The 14,365-nt window shown below is 34.2% G+C and overlaps 1 protein-coding gene across 1 annotated transcript; it reads left to right on the top strand.

Moving 5' to 3' along the window:
• The first annotated feature begins 234 nt into the window (after positions 1-234).
• EPYC (epiphycan) lies at positions 235-11,624 on the top strand. The gene is given in 7 exon segments (XM_039342289.1): positions 235-402; positions 1,272-1,345; positions 6,995-7,089; positions 7,859-8,017; positions 8,260-8,462; positions 10,340-10,435; positions 11,445-11,624. Coding segments are annotated over 7 exon segments (975 nt in total).
• The last annotated feature ends 2,741 nt before the right edge of the window (positions 11,625-14,365 follow it).

The following is a 14,365-nucleotide window of genomic DNA, read 5'->3' as shown; positions in this document are numbered from 1 at the left end:
TATGTAGCAAAAATAAAGAAACCATTCTTCTGAAACATATGCATTCTAATTTTATTTCAGTTTAAATGACTAATTTCTAGGCATACACTTATTTTATTTTAGAAACACCTTAGTTTATTAGCATTCTAAAATGATTCAATTTCAATAATAATATTTCATAGACTGTTTTCAATCAGATTGGTAATCAGCACTTTTATATGTATATATACTTTTGTCCCTCAAAAGGATTGAAGAATGAAACCTTTTGCAGAAATTCCGATGGGATATTTTATCTTTGATGCTATTATAACTACTCCTACAATGAGTTCTGTAACTTATGTTTCTAAAACATATGAAATAGCTTTTGAAGACCTGGATAACTTATATGACCATGCTGAAGAACTTTATATTGATCAAACACAGGTAAATTATGCATGTTGTCTTTAATTATTACACAGCACATATTGCTGAAAGATGATGAGTGCTTCTGAATGTGGACAGATCAAGAAAAGAAGTGAAAGAAACTAAAGTGAAGTAGAATGGCTTTAGGAATAAAGCACACAGTCCTGTGTGAAAATAAATTAAAAGTAAGATTAATCTCCCATACAGAAAGAGAATGTGGAAGTTGCTTGGAATACCATAGAATAAAACAGAATTATTGTACAAAATGTTAGAGAAATGTTTAAAGTTAAGCAAATGGGAAGTATGAAAAAGAATATTTGGTAGATTCAAACTCGCAATGTCACATGATGTCGTGCAACATACCAGGACAATTTTGCCATTGTCGGCAATGGGATGGGCACAGCTTCCGGATGATGCATCCAGCCCATGGGCCAGCAGTTTGACATCCCTGCTCTAGAGGAAAAAATAATGGAGGGAAGAGAATGACTGATAAATATGAAACCAGAGGAAAGAAATTGTATAATAGGAATAGAGAGAAATAAATAAACATTTAGGACACAGTCAAGCATGGCAAGAAACTATTTACTTTTTAAAAATTTAATTTTTAAAAAAATTGTTTTGGAAATGGGTTGTGAAGGGCTAAACTATGGGCTTCCAGCAGAGTGAATGGAATTAGAAATGGTAGACTGAAGACTGATGACCATGAAGAATGCAGCACTGGCCAGGAGATCAGCTCTTCAAATCTTTGTGAATAAATGAGAGGACCAGACATCACTCATAAATGTTTCAGACAGTTGTGCTTCATAAGGAAAACCACAGTCTCCACCCAGTTTTGAACACTGGGAGCTAGGGAATACCTTACTCAAACCATGGTTGGTTTCCTTTTCTAGTCACGTTCAGAAATTGTTGTTAACTACTTTTCCGCTATTAGAAATCTTCAGATCGAGAGGTCTGAAAACAATGAGTGAGTCTGCTTCTAGTCTCATCATTGATCATACCTGGAACAGAACCTATCTTGTGAAAAATAAACCACTAGAACGTTAAGAGCTAAATATGACTTTCAGCTGTTATAAGTATTCTATATTATGGTTTCTTATCTGAGACTTGAAGTTGTTCTTGAGATGTTTAGGAAAGTTCATTTTCTTTGCAGATTGCAACTTTAGGAAGTGATCTTGGTTTCCATCACATTCCCTTTTTCATTGTTCTCACTGTATTGGTGAAAATCCTCAGAATGGGTAGTTAGTAGATTGAAATAGAAGACTGGTGAGGGTGAAGGTTCATTCTCTGAGCTTGTGGGTTGGTTTCTGAACATTTCATTATCGGGCTAGGTAACATCTTCAGTAGAGTTTAGGGGATGTCAGTGTCAGTATTCTGTTTACAAGGGCTTATAAGGTCTGCACAAAAAATAGAAGACAAGATTGAATAATCTTGTTGTGATAGCTAACAATAGTGGAAAGTGCTGAAAATGTCCTGTTCTTCAAAACTCTGCAGATGAGATGATATATTGGCTTCAATTTCTCATTTGGTTTCCAAGTCCTAGGAACTTGGAACTTTTTGAAAGATTTCCTGCTAAGGGAGTTATTGTTCAGAAGAGAAGACTTAAGGGAAAAATATTATTCAAGTAAATAATTTATGTGGGTGTTTCCAAGCAGAGACAACAGGAAAAAGGAAATGTTACAAGGAGGCAAACATGAGAATAGGAAGATATGGTTAGGTCCAGCAGGAGAAAGGGACTAGGAAGGAGTGCATTCAGAAGGGTAGTTTTTACTCATTTTTACTTTTAAGGTGAGCTTCAAAATGTTCCTGAAAATTACAAAATGTAATCTCATGTTTTTATCAATATTTCTTTTATGAGATTTATCAGAATTATCCCAAGAGTGCCTGCACATAAGTTTACTATTGGTAGAATATCCCATTTTTTTATAAATTATTAGAATGGACACAAGTTTAATGTCTCTTATTAGAAGCGTAAGAGTATTATAACAGCTACTTAACAACTACTCTAAGGATTATCTGAAAGAAAAATAAGCAAAATAACACAACATAAAATGTGAATCAGTTGGCAAAAGATAGATTTGCAAAGTTAGACAACACTGTAAATCTAAAAGCAAACTAAACCACAAATGGTTTTGAAAACAGACCCTTTTACTTTCAGCCTATGCTTCACATGTATAAAATTAAAATGTGCATACTGCTTCTCAGTCATAGAAAAGAATTGATGTATTGTTATCATGATCTAATTACAGTCCCTTCTTACAATGTCTATAAAAAGACTTTGTCAGTCTTCAAAGTGGTATTTCCCTTCAGTGAAAGTTCAAGGGAAGCTCTACTTTGCAAATCAGCATGGCCATTTTTCATTTTAAAATGAAGTCAAGCAGCTGTCTTGGCTTGTTCTGCTTTATAATTCTTTGTAGCTGTGTTTTGCTTTATAATTTTTTCTGACTGTACTTGCTAAAGTTCAGCAATTGTTTCTGCAGAAGGTGCTCTTCAAAAAGACAAGCAGACTTTATCTGGCATGGTTCATTCTAAACTTTTGCAAACAATGCTGGAGAACGCACCTCTCTGCTTTCCCAGCATGCTTTTGTTAGAACTGAAAAGGCTTCTGACAAACACAGTATTTGGATAGAAGGCTCTCCTGGCCTTTAGCAAATGACAGGTAAGAGGTAGAGAGAAATTTTAAGCAACAGAAAAAGCTCTATTGAAGCAAATTGTCTCCTTGCAAATCCAGATCACTTTGCCCAGGGTTGTATATAAAACAAATTAGACAGCATAGCATATAAATTAGTCTTTAGTATTTCTGAAAACTAAAAGGTGTGAAATTTCCTCTATTGGACACTTGAATAGTACACAAAAAGAAAAGGTATAGCTGTTTTTTTGAGGAGCAGCTTTGCCCTGCTCAAATTGGTAAAGTTAGGTTGGCATTACTGCATAGCACTCCTGAGCATCCTCATTTTTTAAAATCCCATTAGACTATTAGTTATGATTAACGGGAGTCTGCTAAAAGTGACAACTAGTCAGAATCCCATCCCTTTCCTGGTTCATCCTTTAGCATACAGCATTGTTATGGGGAGGCAAATAAGGTAGTGGAGATATATGGCAAAGCCTTTGAATTCTGCCAGAGACAGTTGTTGGGAATATGCTGGACTACAAGGACAACTAATAAGGAATAGTGTAAAACTAACTGCTCAATGGAAGCATGAAAAATAAAGTTAAACTGTAGATATTATGGAGAAGTATGAATGCAAAAGTCATTGGGGAAGACTCCGATAATTGGAAGAACTGAAAGCAATAAAAAGGCAGAAAATGATAAAGTTGATCAATACATGCCACAAATTAGAATGCACAATAACTTAAATCATTATTTATTATTATATGCTTGCTTTGGATTTGAAGAGAAATGTATGTGACACAAAACTTGAACAGCAAGCAGGCCACTGGACATATTGACCATTACAAAAGCATGATACACAACTAAGATTGTTTTGTATGGACATTTTGTTGCCTGACTTTGCCCATTATGTTGAAAAGATTAAAAAAAGGCCAATTTCCAAAAGTGACATTCATAAAATTGTACAATCATGTATTAACATCAAGCAAAGTTAAACTATTCCTCATATTTCATCTTTTCATAATTAAAGTTCCTGCCTATTTAAAAATCAGTAGTGACCGTGACAAAAATATTTACAGAATGAATATGTGTACTGAAAAATAATTTTCACAACAAACAAGGGGATTGAAATAATCAAAATACTTAAAAACTAGACTTATAGCTTTGTTTTTGGAAAACACAGCTTCTAATAATTCTAAAGGACTGCTGTTGCTAAAATTAAAGGTAAAATTCTGATTGTTCAAAGAACAAGAAATAACCTTTCATGGCCACCAATCAGGGTAATTTCTATATTTAACTTATAACTGCCATTATAATAGTTTCTGCCATGAATGAAAGTGTGCCCAACAGGTACTATATTGTGATCTACATCATTTGGACTGTCTGGAGCCTTAACTGGGGCAAGCCAATAAGTAAGCAATTGAAACCACTCCAGAATCCATTTTAAAATATAGCTCTTTTCATCTGAGGGAATAGTCTCATTTGAAAGAAGTTGAAACTATATGCTTAGTCAAGAGGAAAAAGGTTGAATAAAAAAATCATAAACAAAGCAGCAGAATCCAATTATGAAGATTAATAATTTTATTTAACATTTTAGTCTATCAGCAATGCTAGTCACAATATGTAACTGGATACTGAGTGAACGTTTAATAGAAAACCCAGGACAGAAGGGCACTTTTTTTACCTTGTTAATATGCAGTCTTTATTAGAATCATCTTATCTAGAAATTGTTTCAATCAATTTCATTTTTCTCAACTCAAGAGTATTCAATTTCCCTTAATTTTATATCTAAAATATCTCGTATATTTTCATATACAAGAGCATACAGGATTTACACAACTTTGTCTTGTGCACAAGTTGTGGCCTTTCCTATATCAGGAGTTTCTGCGTCAGTCCCTCAAGCCTTAATCATCTCATGTTTGGACTACTGCAATATGCTCTGTGAACTATCCTTGAAGACCATTTGGAAGCTACAGCTGCAATGGTGGGATTTAAATATGTGAACAACCAGTTCTCTGTGTGGATGCCGCTTCTGGAAGTCTGTTCTAGGCCTAGGCAACAAAAAATTAGCTACCGGTTCTGCTGAACTGGTGCCAACTGGCTGAATCCCATCACTGTACAGCTGGCTCAGACTGCTGGCAGTTCTTAGCAGAAACTGATATTATATAGTATGGTAATGAAATATCTACAAGAAAACAACTAGGTTCAAAGAGCACCAAGGAGCCCCCCAATTCAACCCTTCTAAAGATATACCCTACCCTCAACATAATGGTATTTATAGAAAGGATAATTAAGTATCATGCTTTTCTCCCTTGGGTATTTATACAGTTATGACATGCCCAATTCCGTACATCTGTTAATCTCAGTACATTTTTTCCTAAAGTATGGTATAATTATCACTTAAATTTCTTTTAGAAAAAGAGAGATTGTTTAGTATTCCACTGAGAAAAAATAAATGCTTGCCCTTCTCGTGAGTACAATATATTGCATATTTATAATACAAGCAATATAGTGCAGTGCCAAGATATCTGAAATGCATTTCTCCGTCTAGGCTTCTTCCAGAAAACATCTGCCTTGATTTCCTGTTTCTTGTTCTTTTTTTTTTTTTAATTTGTCCCCAAGTCCATTTCTTTATAAACTGTCTTCCTTTCAAAATGACAGATGGCAACAATATGTTTTAAACACGCACACATATATTCTAAGGATCTTCATTCTCAAATTTCTTCTGATTTATATAGAAAGTCTTTTCCATTTTCAGTGTTGTCACTCCCTTTTCTGGATTTGCTGGTCAACTGAGTCCTCTGTCTTAGTATTTGACTGTTCCACTTTTTCTGTTATCTTCTGTGTTGTTAGTTCTTTGGTTGTAGTCAAAATTTGGGTTTGTGTATCTAAGCTTGCATCTTGTTCTTTTATGTTGGGTCTTATTTTGTCACAAGCTGAAAGAATGGTTTCATGTACTGTGTTCAACATGGAAAGGATCTTTTCCTGGTCTTCATTCATATTCTCTTAATAATGTGTTAAGTTGAGGACTTTAAAATCAAACATTAAAAATAATTTTATAACTAAGTATGGGACCTTTATTTCACATGTTTATAGGTAGTCTTTATAGTAGAAATAGTTTGTCAAGTAAGATTTTATAGTCCATCATCTCATATAATAACCAAAGTTCCTCAAATAAAGAGATGGGAAGGCCATTCCCTACATATAACTCTGAAAGTCAGTAAAAGTTTACATTCATAGTTCAAGCAGGCCAGTTATGCCGCCCAGAAGTTCTCTTTACAGCTGAGTTTCTCACAGGTGGTATTCAAGGTCGAAAGAGTTTTATCTGTAGTCTGAGCTGTAGTCTTTAGGCAATAACAAGTTGTAATACCAAACTTTGTCACAAGATGTCACCGATGTTGTTTAAAACCTTTTAAGTCCCCCGGTTTTATAATAGTTTTTCAAAGTTTATTTCTTTTCTTTTTAGATAAAAATCAGCGTATCCAGTAGAAATAGGAATAAGAAAAATTTTGGGGAAAACTTTTTAGTTCCTAAATTTCAAAAGTATATGTATCCAATTAGATTAAAGTTGTTTTTATAGTTGCTTCATTTCCTCTGGGTAGTCAGTCACCGCTGTTCTTAGAGGGTGGGGCAGGAATTCCCTTCCCTCTTGCCTCACAGGGGGAAAGATACTTAAGGCAGCTTTTTCAGGAAAGATATTTAGAGTCTTAAAGAGGAGATTAGATCTCACCCAATTTCATCCGCATTGCTTTAAAGGTGATTGATAGTAATTTTGACTTCAGCTGTCAGCAGATTAATGACAAGCCGTATTGGTATGGCCGGTCTTTCCCCTGCCAGTTTGGAGAGCTGCCTCAGATCAAGCGGGAGGGCTGCCGCCCTCCTGCAATCAAACGGGGATCCCCTCCTCGCTCGTCGTCCCTATATGGCAATTTTCGACCCTTTCCAGGATCCCCCGTGGGATGAAATTGGACACTGAAGACGGAGTTCACCTCCATGCATCTGAAGGCGCCGATGGCAAACTGGAAGCTCCTCCACACTCAAACTTATTGATGTCTCTTCGCCTCATGAACCAGAAGTTTTTGGTCCTCATACAAAAGAAGGTTTATAAAACAACAACAACAAAAGTCATATTATGGTGAACTTCCACTTAAAATAAACTTAGAATACTAATTGTGTCAATTGTCTTTGTTTACCTGGACATACTCATAAAGAATTTCTTGCATTTTTATCAAGTAATATATGTATATATTGGTGCATTCCAGTCTCAAAAGGCTCATATAGTATATAATTATTTTATTATAAAAATTGTCAATATTTCCATTGTTCAAGCTATAATAAAGCTGTACTGACAAGAAAACAATGAAGCACCGCTGAAACTTGTCCTCAAGACATTTTTTAAGAATACATATAGACCTTTGGGTCAACATCTGTATTAAGTGAGGGAGGTAGAGACATTATTTTAATTTCTTTTAACTGTACACATATCACAAACTGTGGTGTGATGTCATGCTGACTACATGACTGTGGAAGTGTCTTTGGACAGTGCTGATTCAATAGCCTTGAAATAGAGATGAGTACTGTCCCTCAAGTTGGCTATGACTAACAGAGTAAAATCCACAGGGATTCCTTTACCTTTACCTGCACATATTTAAATGTTAACTTTTCTTATTACATTATGATAAAAAGTGATGCAAAATAATGATTTCTAAAAAAAATATCTATTCATATGCATGCACTTGAAAAATACAGGGTTACTGATAGCATAAGATTGAACTTTTGACATAGATACCATTCCATATTTCTAATTTTAAATAACAGTTGAAACAATTTTGTACCTCATGGTAATTTATTTCTTGTTTTATATTTTAGCTGTCCCAACTTGTATTCTTTTTACTTGCCTGGGTACCTCAGTGTACTGTGATGATTGTGAACTAGAAATTCTACCACCCTTGCTCAAGCAAACCACCAATTTCTATACCCCCTATAATAGAATAAAGAAGATAAAAAGAAATGCCTTTGCTCACCTAAATATGCTGGTAACTTTCCTAACTTTGTACTATAATACAAAGAATTTGATGAGTCTGAATTATTAATATATGGAACGTGGCATCTTTTAGGTAATAGGCAACGGCTGTCTATTTAAGAATTAGAACGAATCTTTTAGAACCATTTCTAGTACAAAATATTGTTAGCTACCCTCCAATCCCAAGCATTGAATATCAAATTCTAAGAGTACTTTAAATATTTCCTTGTTTTATTTTCTTGGCTAGGCAATCTGAAAAAAATTGACTTGACTTCTAATTTCATCTCAGAAATGGATGAAGATACCTTCAGAAATTTACTATAACTTTAGGAACTGATACTTAGAGATAATAAAATAAGGCAACTTTCAGAATTACCAACAACACTTACGTTCATTGACATCAGTAATAACAGACTTGGTCGCAAAGGGATAAAGCCAGAAGCATTTAAAGTGAGTCCTTTTGCTTGGTTTTAAAAATTCTCCCATTAGATAAATCATGTATAATAACCAACAGATGAGCAAAAGATGGAATTTATAGGATGAGAGTAATCCTGGATTTGGGGTGCTATTGCAGCCAAAAAAAAGGCAGACAATTCTGATTTATGCAAAACCCAGATAGTTCTAATTCAAGGTGTTGGTTATTACCTTTAAAGCTCTATATGGCTCAGGGCCAGGCTATTTGCGAGACCGCCTACTACCTCATAGTTCCCTTCGTCCGGTTAGATCCCACAGGCTGGGCCTCCTTCAAGTCCCGTCGGCCAAACAGTGCCATTTGGCGGGGCCGCGGGGGAGGGCTTTCTCTGTGATGGTGCCCACATCTTGGAACCAGGTCCCCCCGGAGATTAGGACCGCTTCCACCCTGTTGGTTTTCCGCAAGCTGCTTAAGACCTGGCTTTTCCGGCAGGCCTGGGGTTTATAAAATCTGACCCCTGGATGAATGTTACTGTATTGTTTGTCTTGTTAAGTTATATTGTGTTTTTATTGTTAGCTGCCCGGAGTCCTGCGGGAGTGGGGCAGTCTATAAATTTTAATAAATAAATAAATAAATAAATAAATGTAGTATAGTTTGCCAAAATGTCCTCTAGTGATTTTGATGAGATTATGCCAAATTCAGTTAGGACTGTGTAAGAAATCCTCTCAGTGGTTTACAGCTCATATCTATGTCTTGATACATGCTTATCAAGACATTATTTGAAATTACAGCTTTGAATATTGGCAAAATTAGACCTTAAACACAGAGGTCATCATTTTTATCAAGTTTCAATATAAATACTTTACAAATGCAACTAGTCCATATCATGTAAATCTACATATTTATATGTGTTTTCCTCACACCAAATTAAAAATGGAAGAAACAGATTAAGAATCAAGCCAAGGATCACAATTTCATTTAATTAACCAAGGGATATGGGAGGGGGTATTAGTTCCTCATCCTGAAATCCTAAGTCTTTTTTCTAGGTGCCTCTACTTCAATTTCTTTTGGATGTTCTGGGTTTTTTTTTCTTCCACATCTGTTAAAATTTCTTCCTCTAAAGTAAATAAGAGTCTATTGTCTCCTTTAGCTTCTTCTTGCTGTTGGCATATTTAAAGAAACTCTTCCTGCTGAATTTACCTCTCTTGCTATACTTTGCTCATTTTCCTTCTTCTTACTTCCTTTATTCCTTCCTTCTTATACCTATATTTCTGGGTTGAAGTGTATTAGATTCCTTGAGCTATAAACCTTTCCTTCCATTTCCAATAAGCATCCTTCCTTAATATCAGCTTTTTTGTGAGTTATCTGTTGAATAACATCAGTTTCTTTACATGCCTCCTTTCTTCTTCATTGGTATTGTTTGAGAAAGCACTATTCTCAATTCCCTTTTCAAGAAGTTCAGCTGACTACAACATCTTTCTATATAAAGTTGTTGTTTTTTAATCATTTCTACTATTTCTCTAAGTTATTTAGCACTGATCTTGCTAAATCCATGCTTTGTATATTATATTTTATCTAACTCATTTGTTAAAATAAATAAAATAAGGAAATAAAAAATGCCATTCTTGCTGCTTACTTCACATACCTATTAAAAGTATGTTGAAGAAAGACCTCTAAAAAACCTGGAGGGTTGTGTAGGAAGCAGATATGTGATAACATGATGATATTTGCTTTTTATGATATTGAAAAGAAAAAAATACAAGACAACATAAAGTATAATGGAAGCAAGTCTTAAGCTTTAATAAACAGTTGGTATTTTAAGTATCACTATCTGTACTTTTAATGTCATACTTCATTTTGACTGAGATGAAAGAAAATCCTTTCTATATTTATGGATTTTCCCCCTTTCCTGTAGGATATGATTGACTTGCACCATCTTTAAATCACTAGTAATAATTTGGATCACATCCCAGTTCCATTCCCTGAAAGTCTCCAATCGCTTTACCTGCAAGTATGCCATATTTTTTATTGTATTACTGTGTGTGTGTGTGTGTGTGTGTGTGTGTGTATTAATCCTTCCTTAGGAGATATATATATATATATTCCTGAAATGTAGTACTCAAAGCTCGATGCAACATTGTAAGTTCTGCCTAACCAGCACAGAATGAAGGCAAATAATGAATTCCATTGAGTTGACATTAGATTTCTGTACGTATGTCTCATTTAAAGTTCAGAGAAAACTGGCAGGAATAAATAACATATGATCATTCCAATGTTATTATATACCAAGTCTTATCACTTCCGGTCAAACATTTTTAGAAATAAGACAACAGTTCTTCTTTGTACAATACTCAAAAGCTTGCTAGTTTAATTGAAGAAATGGTTTGGCTTTACCACAACTTAAATAAACTGGCAGGTCAGGGCAGTGGAAATGGTAACTTAACTATTACTAGAGCAAAACAATGTTACATGTTGTACCTCGGGGCCTTATACCAACCTTAATTTAATTTAACTGATCAGCAATATATGGCATACTCCATTTAATCCTCCAGAGAAAGACTGAAGGCAAACGATGTCCAGGCAGAAGAAGAACATTGTGGCTTCAAAATCTAAGGGACTGGTTTGGACAAAACTCAGCAGCACTTTTTCGTGCGGCTGCTGATAAAAACAGGATTGCCAACATGATCGCCAACGTCCAATAACGGATATAGCACAAGAAGAAGAAGAAGAAGATCATCAATATCCAGAATTATATAAACATCACAAATAAACCATTTTAATATAAAATAGTACACACAAAAATATATATGGTCTTACTATATTTAGTATTCCTAAGACAAATATCTGTGGAATCATATAGTTTGTGACTCATTCCTTCCTGCAAATGTCTCTTACAGCAAATGAGGAATATTATACTGATAAACTGTTAGCAGTTTTTAATGTTTTTATGAACTCACTGACACTATTCAGAATTAAACAAAAGCAAATATCATAGATATTTCTCTTTTTTTCCCTTTTAGAATAACAATATTCTGGAGATACATGAAGACACTTTCTGCAAAATAAATGACCAAACTTATATCTGTAAACCTCTTAAAGACATTAGATTAGACGACAATCCCATCAACCTGTACGTTCCTGCCCCATTTGCCTATTGGAAGCTATTCCTAAGCTTGGACAGTAACAGTAGTATTGTGTAACATTATTTCTCTTACAAGTAATATACTGCTTTAAAAACATAGCACATATTATTTTAACTCATAGTATTAGAGTATGGTTTCATTAAGATAAAGTAATGAATATATATTTAATCAATAAAATATATAATGATTCTAAATAGTATTGAAGTATAGTGTTTCTATACAGTCTTGTAAACAATACAGATAGTCCTCAACTTACAATAGTTTATTTTCAGTGACCGTTCAAAGTTACAATGGCACTGAAAAAAAGTGACTTATGACCATTTTTCAGTCTTACATTCGGATGCTTGACAACTGACTCACATTTATGATGTTTGCAGTGTTCCGGAGTCATGTGATCCCTTCTGTGATCGTTTGACAAGCAAGTCAATAGGGGAGCCAGATTCACTTAACAACCGTTTTACTAACTTAACAATTGCAGTGATTCATTTAACAAATGTGGCAAGAAAAGTTGTAAAATGGGGCAAAACTTGCTTAACAAATTTCTCTTTGGGCTCAATAGTGGTCATAGTTTGAGGACTACCTGTATATGAACTGATGGGTGAAGGGGAAAGTAGAAATGTTAGAAAAAAGCTAGATATTCATGGTTACCATTTTACTATTTTTGATTGATTATATACCATCAAGTTGATGTCAGCTCTATTAGAGATCATATAAGTGAAACTTTTCCAAGATGATCTGCCCCAAACTAGCTGTTTAAGTCTTCCAATGTTGTCCATTTTCCTGTAAACAATCTTCTTCTTTTCTTCCATCTTTTCATCATTATAGAAATTTTGATATAGCTAAGTCTTCTCACATTATGTTCAAAACTTAATCATCTTACATTAATTAAAACTGTAACAGTAGAACTATAAAAATCCAATGTGAGTAGTAAATGAAACACATTATTTTGATTTTAATTATATTTTACATTCCCAACATATGCAAGATTCATTTTTTTTAAATGAGAAGACCATAAGGGCCATGCTGGAGGAAATCAAAGTTTCATAAAGTCTGCAATCCTGCTTAGATAGAAGATAAAACTATATTGCATTACTTTGTTCAATATTTAATATTAAAAGGCTTATTTTCTTTTGTAGAATTGTAAATTCTTCATTGCAGTAAAAGAGCAGTATATAGAACCAGTACATAATAAAATTCAATAATAAGAAACAAGTTGCATATATAAAATAATAAAATACTGATGTATCCGTCAATTGATTGCATTTTACATGTAACATACCAGAATTTAGCTATGCATAGCATGCTGGAGTCAAATATACATAAAGTTGGTCAGAATAAGTGGTAAATTTGCTTAAATATGGATTTATCACAACTTAACTCATGCCAGCATAAAATGGGGAGACCAGAAATGTGGAAAATATAAGCAATGTGTACCACTGAGTATGTGTGCAGTTTTTTTCTTTAATCATAATAATTCATTTAACTTAGATTTCCACAACCCTCTATGCTCCAAACGTCTGAAATTGCAACTCCAATTAGATCAACCATTAAGAAACAAGGACTACATAAAAATGAATAAATAAATAAATAAATATTTCTAATGCCTTCACAGTAAAAATGAGCAAAAATATTAAATACTTATAGAGATATGCATAAACAGACACATAGCATAAGCTATACAAATGCTGTTGTTCATATATTTAATATTGTAATAAGTGAGACATTTTTAAGAACAAAAGTTGGTTTCTTAAAAGCTTAAATTCTTGGAATACCAAGATCTTTTTATAAGAGATAGGCACGTCCTCAAAATCTTATTTGTTACATCCCTCATGATTTTAATGATAATGTTTAATAGTGTTAAGGATGTTATATATCCTTACATGTGGTGACACAGTGATTAGAATGCAGGTTTTGTGGGGAAAATAGGAGGAGGAGGAAGCAATATTAGATATGCTGGCCAGTTGAGTTATCTATAAAAAATGTGAAAAGGAAGGGAGGGAGGGAGGGAGGGAGGAATTTAGGGAGTCTCTCTCTCTTTCTCAAAACGGCTTGGAAGTGCTCTGAAGTGAATGTGCTTTATTTACAATATTTATGTCATGATTATTTTGCAGTCTAATACTGCCCTCATGTGTTAAGACAGCATAAAATATCTAGCTATCAACATAAATTAGGAGAGTTGTAGCCTAAAACATCTGGAGGGTGGGTAAAATGATGCACTATAGGAATGTGTTAAGATTCATGTGCTGTTTAGTGATCAAAGTGTATAAAGCAATGTTTCTCAGCCTTGGCAACTCCCAGAAGTCCCCAGTCCACAAATCTTAAGGCATTATAGTTGAGAAACACCGGTCTAGAGATGGTCTAGAGCAAAGGTCTGCAACCATGACAACTTTAAGATTTGTGGACTTCATCTCCCAAAATTCCTTAGCCAGCATAGCATAGCTGGCTGAGGAATTCTGGGAGGTGAAGTCCACAAGTCTTAAAGCTGCAAGGTTGCAGACCCCTGGTCTAGAAAATAAAATTAAGCAATAAATATGGTTAGAAAGAGAGAGGGTGAAAGAGATTTCCCCTATGTTTTTATAAAGTTTCTTTTTAGGGAAAAGAAACAGCATTTGTTTTTTAAATGATTAGTTTCAGTTTTAGTGAAATCTGTCAATGCAGGACATGCTAAAACTAGAATCTTTGCATCTCTTAACTGCCAAATTATCAGAAATTAATGTTCAAATGTCGCTTGGAATGTTCTACATGCCCAAAAAATGCAGTTAAATACAGACAGATGGTAAAGGAGATATAGAACACAT

The sequence above is a fragment of the Crotalus tigris genome, unplaced genomic scaffold, assembly GCF_016545835.1.
Source record: "Crotalus tigris isolate CLP2741 ecotype Arizona unplaced genomic scaffold, ASM1654583v1 scf7180000017785.2122318, whole genome shotgun sequence".
NCBI lineage: Eukaryota > Metazoa > Chordata > Lepidosauria > Squamata > Viperidae > Crotalus > Crotalus tigris.
The sequence above is the reverse complement of the archived record's forward strand: the minus strand, read 5'-3'. Positions and strand labels throughout refer to the sequence as shown.